At 43.6% G+C, this 7,063-nt stretch overlaps 1 protein-coding gene across 1 annotated transcript in view; it reads left to right on the forward strand.

The window, feature by feature from the left end:
• Window positions 1-6,745, forward strand: part of LHX2 (LIM homeobox 2) — a 26,760-nt gene extending 20,015 nt beyond the window's left edge. Inside the window, exons 4-5 of the mRNA XM_042480150.1 lie at window positions 749-954; window positions 5,673-6,745. Of these exons, the coding sequence (XP_042336084.1) occupies window positions 749-954; window positions 5,673-5,960 (494 nt within the window). The 3' untranslated portion in view covers window positions 5,961-6,745. The remainder of the gene's footprint in view (window positions 1-748; window positions 955-5,672) is intronic.
• Window positions 6,746-7,063: the final 318 nt, after the last annotated feature.

Here is a 7,063-nt window from a genome sequence, read left to right on the forward strand (position 1 = left end):
ATAATAATAATAATAATAATAATAATAATAATAATAATAATAATAATTGTTATTAAATACTGTATATGCTCGACTATAAGTCAAACTCATGTATAAGTCAAGGGCAGATTTTGGGGCCAAAATTATGGATTGTGATGTGACCCGTGGATAAGTCGAGGGTAAAATTTAGGGACATATAGCAAAGGACAGAGGAAAACATACAAAACCCCAGCATTCATATCAAGTTTGTGCTCACCCTAAAGTAGGATAGATAAGATTGTAGAGGGACTTCCAGGAGAGACTATACTCTTGCCTTTTACTCATTTCTTTTTAAATAAGAGTTAAAATTCAGTACTTCCATTGACCCATGGATAAGTCGACTCAGGTTTTTTGGAGCCCTTATTAGACTGGAATTTCTAGACTTATAGATGAGTACATACAGTAAAAGAAAGAAAAAAGAGGGGTAATGAAAGAGTGTCTGGAAGACCGTTTCTAGTTTTGAGAAGTGGGTATTTTTTGACTGTGGGGAGGAGGCTGCAACTATTTCAAAGGTGCATTGCTGCTCCTGGAGACATTCAAGAGAGGCAATGCAGCATCAGGGGAAGGTCCAGAAAAAGGGAAACCTAGAGAGATCAGAAGGGTTGAGTCCTCCAATGTTGTAAAGGAAGAAAAGCAATGGGCCAGATTGTGTGTGGTGTGTGTTTTTTCTGTCCCTTTGTGTGTCCAGGGTTTCTGCTAACGTGTCCCTTTCCTCTTCTCCTCCTGCAAGCTCTGAGTTGCAACGAGAACGATGGGGACCACCTTGACCGTGACCAGCAATACACCAGCAACCAGAAAACGAAGCGCATGAGGACGTCGTTCAAACACCACCAATTGCGGACAATGAAGTCTTATTTTGCTATTAACCACAATCCGGACGCCAAGGACTTGAAACAGCTTGCTCAGAAAACGGGCTTGACCAAGAGGGTGCTCCAGGTAAGGAAAGCCAACCTGGGGGGAAAGAGGGGTCTCTTGGTTGGCCACCCTCTCGCTCCAGCGCCAGGCAGAGAGGCTTCCTCCAGTGCCATCGCTTTGCCTTCTTGCAACCACTCTGGCCTTCCACACCGTGCAGAGATGCTGCAGAGATTGCGAACATCCGGCCATTCAAATAGCTTCCTTTGGGACTGCAGATGGGTTCGCAAAAATAGGAGGGAAATCAGTGCAGTCTGGGCAAAAATTCCCACAGGGCTCTTTCTTTCTGTTTTTGGAAAATGCTAGCAAGCTTACTTGCGATGGTTGCTGATTCACACACCTCACATTTAGCAGGATCCTTTAAGTGTGAAAATGTGAAAAGGGAGCATACAAGGTTGCGGCATAAATTTGCCATCTTGACTCACTGCAACATGGCTGGAGTTTCCTCCGCATTCCATAAGTTTGCCGAGAAACAAACAAATCAATTGACATTGTCATGTTGTATATGTGTGTGTGTGATATATATATATATAATGGTTAGCATTTCTGGGGGGAAAGATGTAGAGAGCGGAAGTCTGCTTGTGCTACTGTGATTTGAGAAAGGTATTTAGTTGTGGAAATGGCTCACAGAAAGAACCGCCTTGAGTCCCCATATTGGGACAAAGGTGAGATGTTGTTATTGTTAAGTTGTGTGCTAAGAATTTAAGAACATTGGGATAACATGTAGTAGCCATCCCCAATTCTAGCAGTTTCCAGGAGTTGGCCTTTTGCAAGAGCAATGAATCTTGATGGTTGCTTCAAAACATTTGCATAAACTTGAACTGGTATTTTTGTCCCACTTTTACGTTGTCTGTAGCTGCAGTTGCATTCTAGGGCTAAACATTTATTATTAAGGGAGGGAGAGAAGACTTTGGGGTATTGGTTAGTGTGGAAACGTTCCAGTTTAGAAATCCCTCTTCCTCTGACCCTTGAGGTATATGTCCAGTAGGGCTTGTGGCACGCATCTACCTCATAGGGTTGTTGTGAGCTCTCCATGTGTCTGGAAGTGGAAGAGAGACTTGCAGCTGATTGGTTCTTTTGCTTCATATACCTTAGATGCCAGGCAGACTTTGCCTGGAGAAACATTGCAAAACAAATCATCTGGCAAATACAGAATGGTGGATTCTGCCATTTGGATTTTTGCCCCCTGCACTTTTCTTTTTTCCCTTTACAGTTTTGATTCATGGGTTTCACCTTCTTGCTTCGCATTCTTGCCTGAGGAAGAAAGTCATTAGATGCATTGGTCAGCAAGGGGGAAATGTTGTTGTTGTTTGCTGTCAACATGGCTTTGGTTTATGGCAATCCTAGGAATTAGAGACCTCCAAGAGGCCTGGTCAGCAACAACTGTGCTCAGGCCGCGGCTTCCTTGGTGGAACCAATCCATCCGTAATGTGGTCTTCATCTTTTTTGATGGCCTTGCATTTTACTGAGAGTTAGTGTCTTTTCCAATAGTCAGGACTCCTGATGTGTCCAAAGTATGATAGCCTTAGTTAAGCCATTTTGGCTTCTAGGGACAGTTCAGGCTTAATTTGCTGTCAGGTCCATTTATCTGTCTTTTTGGAGGTCTACGGTGTCCATACAACTCTAGCTCCACATTTCAAATTAGGTTCTCCTCTTGTCATCTTTCTTCACTTTCTAGTTTTCATAGCTATACACAGAAAATGGAAATATTATGGCATGGATGATTCTCATTCCGTTGATGGCATACATGATTCTGACTTTGATATTGAGGGAGACCTAATTTTGATTTATGTCCATCCATTAAATTAAATCTGGGGGACATGAAGACCTTCAGAGATTGTCATATAAAGTGGTTGAGGCTGGCTGAGGCCCCAGTGGAGACTGGTTGCTTTGGTTTCAGGGCGGACACTGAATTCAGTCTGGTTTTTCATCCAGACTTTAAAAGAGGTGTCCATATTCCTGCAGCTTGGGCAATTCCTTTATAGAGTTTGTACTACAATCCAGAGTGGATTCAGTGTCCTGGTGTCACTCCATTTGGAGTCACAGCCCAACAACATCCAAAAATCCAGATGTTCCTCTGTGTTTGCTGTAAATGTTGCATGGTCTAGATTGGCCTTGACTGGCCTTGACTGCTCTCCAGTTGTGTTGAGACTATGACTCCCATCCTTGGTCATCATGCTGGCTGGCTGTACTGTGTTCCCGCAGGTCTGGGAAGGGCCAGGTTTGTTAGATAAATGTTGTGACGACTAGATTTTCCACGCTGCTCCTTCACTGAAGAAAGAGTCGGCTAATAACTTTGACGTAGTCCAACAGATATGGAGTGCTCCTCATTGGTCAACAGAGGCATGACACGTTGTGTTTACACTTTTGTGGCCTTTAAAATAACGCAACTTGACCTGAGGAATTTGTACCTTTGTGCCACTTGAACTCATAAATTGTTATGTTATTGTGTTGTGTTGTGTTCCTGACTTGTGATGACCCTAAGCCATTCCTTTAATGGGGTTTTTGTGGCAAGATTTGTTCAGAGGGGGACATTTTTTACTTATGGTGACCCTAAGGCGACTGTTTTCTTGGCAAGTTTCTTCAGAGGGGTTTGTCATTGGCATCCTCTGAGGCTGAGAGACTGTGACTTGCCCAGGGTCACCCAGTGGGTTTCTATGCCGTCTTGTTACATGCCTTCAAATGGACTCTGGCGTACGACAAAGGTCTCCAAAGGTTTTCTTGGCGAGGATTATGTAGTGGAGGTTTGCCTTGTCTTCCTCTGAGGCTGAGAGAGTATGACATGCCCAACATCATCCAGTGGGTTTCTATGGCTGAACAGGGATTGTCTTGGTCCAACACTCAAACTGTGCTGGCTCACATAAATTCTTATGCAAATTCCAACATGGCCTGATAATTCATTGCTTTCTGGGGAATTCTTGACTGCCTTTGCTACTGGAGACAGAAGTCGGAATCCTGTTGGTGTCTCACTATCTTTCCCTAAGGAAAGGGCTGAACATCTTGGTCCAATGTGCAATGGCGCATACAAGAATAATGGCATGCCCTGATGGATTAAGGGTATGGGAATTATAGTTTACACATGGGGAGGTTGCAGAAGCTGGGTTTATATTGTCCGTATATTGTACTTCCTTCCCTCTCACACTTATTAAAAAGAAAAGAAAAAAGGAAAACAACAGCAGCACTTTAGGGATTAAAATAACCCAAAGCCCTTCCATATGAGAGTTAAATCACCTTTGGCCTGACTCTCATTCTTTATGTGAATAGGCAATTGTGGTTATTACAGAAGAGACACATTTGTAATGTCGGGAAATTCTCTGCCCAACATGGTCTTGGTTTCACACAGAACTGAAATGGGAAATATTTTAAGCCCCCGTCTGCAGCGGTGCCCTTGGGCAGCCTTTGCTCAGTTGGGTGCAACATTTGAGAATTTCTATTATTCATAAGAAGATATAGTTGCGTTTCGAGCGCCCGCATGGTTTTGTGGTTCGAGTGTTGGACGATGACTCTGGCAGTTCAGCTCCCAGAATCCCCGAACCAGCAGTTTGAGGTCAAAGAGGACCTGAGGTTGAGAAGCATTATCCCAGACAGCTCAGAAATACGCCTGAATGTAAATCCTAGGAGTGTGCTTTTTTATTCTTTGCATACAAAGTGAGGCACTGAAGACCTCTCTTCCCTGGCCTTCCCCATTCCAACTAGATGCATCGTACTACAACTCCCACAATCCCTGCCAATCTGCGCTCATGGGACAAAGATTCAGAATTCAATGGACAGAGGAAAAACTAACCTTTTAGCAGCTCTGCCAAAAGCATGGTTCCCATCAATGGGAGAATGTTGGGAATCATCTAGAGAGTGAGTTTCTATCATACGGACAGCTGCAAAAATTGGCACAAGACCATAAAATTCCAGACCTAGAAAATTTCAAGGCTTCAGTGCACTTACTTAAAACCCTTGTTGTTGTTGTTGTTGTTGTTGTTGTTGTTGTGTTGCTGGCCTTCAAGCCATTTTTGACTTAAGGCGACCCTATCCTGGGGTTTTCTTGGCAAGATTGGTTCAGAGGCAGTTTTCTATGGCCATTCCCAGAGGCTGAGACAGTGTGTCTTGCCAATGAGTTTCATGGCTAAGCGAGGCATCAGTCCCTGGTCTCCAGCATCAATGTCCGATGCTCAGACCACTATACCATGCTGGCTCATGTTAACCTTTCAGAATGAGTGAAAAATCTGTATATATGCTTAGAACACATCTAAAATGGTGTCACGGCCATCACAAAGTCCAGAAGAACCATTTGTCCAACCCTATAACAAAGCCCATCACTCTTTCTTATCAGAGCCAATGTGGGATGGCGGTGTGAGCCCCAACCCTGTGCTTTTAAGGGACAACCAAACCCATCCCTTTATTTGAAGATGCCAGCCACAGATGCAGGTGAAACATCAGGAATAATTCTTCTAGAACAGCGGTTCTCAATCTTCCTAATGCTGCCACCCTTTAATACAGTTCCTCATGTTGTGGTGACTCCCAACCATAAAACTGCGGTGTCTTTCCGATGGTCTTAGGCGACTCCTGTGAAGAGGTCGTTTGACCCCCAAAGGGGTTGCGACCCATAGATTGAGAATGGTTGTTCTAGAACATGGCCACATATCCCCAAATCTTTCTGTAGATCCATAGAATCGTTCTGAAAACCCTGTGTGACAAAACCATCGCTCTTTCTGACGCATCTTCTTCTTCTCTCTCTCGGACGGGTCTAGGTGTGGTTTCAAAACGCCCGTGCCAAATTCCGGCGGAACCTCCTGCGCCAGGAGAACACGGGGGTGGACAAGACCTCCGACTCCACGCTCCAAGCCGGGACCCCCTCTGGCCCAGCGTCGGAGATCTCCAACACCTCCATGAGCCCCTCCAGCACCCCTACCACCTTGACGGACTTAACCAACCCAAGTATGCCATCGGTCACTTCCGTTTTGACCTCGGTGCCCGGCAGCTTAGACGTCCATGAATCCCGGAGCCCGCCTCAGACGACGCTGACGAATCTTTTCTGATGACTCTCGTTTTTTCCTTCCTTTCTTCCTTCCTTCCTTCCTTTTTTTTCTTTTTCTTTTTTAAAAAGGAAAATTATTCTTAGTTGAATTCCAAGTGTATTTTTTTGCTAGAGACTTTCTCACATCGGGGCTAGCCGCAGCGTAGGAAAATTCGCCGTTCTGGTCTGAGGTTCGCGGTGGAAAAATGAACTTGGAAGAGCAACTTGCCACACAACATTTGTGTTCATGTACAGTTTTGTGGACCGGAGCAAGGGAAAACAGTGATTAATTTAAGTTGGCTAAAGCTTCTGTGATATTTTTCAGAGATGGTCATGTGCCTTATATACTGTTCTCCTCCCTTCAACCCAACCTTGGATCATGCGTGGTCCCTTCCCATCTCCCTTGTTCCTTTCTGTATATTTATGACCAGGGCAAAGAACACACACACACACACACACACACACACAACGGAGGACAAAGAAAAAGAGAAAATGTCAATAAGAGTTTTGTTACTTTGAATTAGTCCTAAGCCCTTCATTCGTTGTTCTGATGTTTTAGAATTAAAAAAAAAAAGGTGGGATTAAAAAAAAAAGTCTGTTCAGCTATCAGAATTTGTAAAAAAATAAAATAAAACCCTCTAACCAGTAATAAAACCACTTACGGAAACTACCTCCATGTTGTTTGACCATGAGAAGAAGACCAGAGATGTGGAGGACAAATTCATTTTGTTTGCATTGTAATGTTCTTCTTGTGAGTCAGACTGGAATTGAAAATCACTTGTCCTTTAAAGTTTGCATTTCTTCAAATTTTGCAATAGAGTTCTCTATTTATTTTTAAACAAAAAATGCCTGCAGAAATGCATCTATGGGGGAAAGGGCACATAAACATGCGCATATAAAGGAAAGCAATGTTCAGAATGCATGATATTGGGGAAACTGCTTGCAGAAACATGTGCGTTTGATAGGATGGCATACAAAAATTCAGGGATTAGGAGAAACGAGTGTGTGAATATTCATTTTAACATAAGATTTTTTTAAAATCTCCACATCCAGGACAGACCACACATAAGATCTTGCCCAAGATCACCCAATGGGCTTCTGTGGTTGAGCGGGGATTCAAACCCT

Source organism: Sceloporus undulatus, chromosome 7 (assembly GCF_019175285.1).
Source record: "Sceloporus undulatus isolate JIND9_A2432 ecotype Alabama chromosome 7, SceUnd_v1.1, whole genome shotgun sequence".
Classification (NCBI taxonomy): domain Eukaryota; kingdom Metazoa; phylum Chordata; class Lepidosauria; order Squamata; family Phrynosomatidae; genus Sceloporus; species Sceloporus undulatus.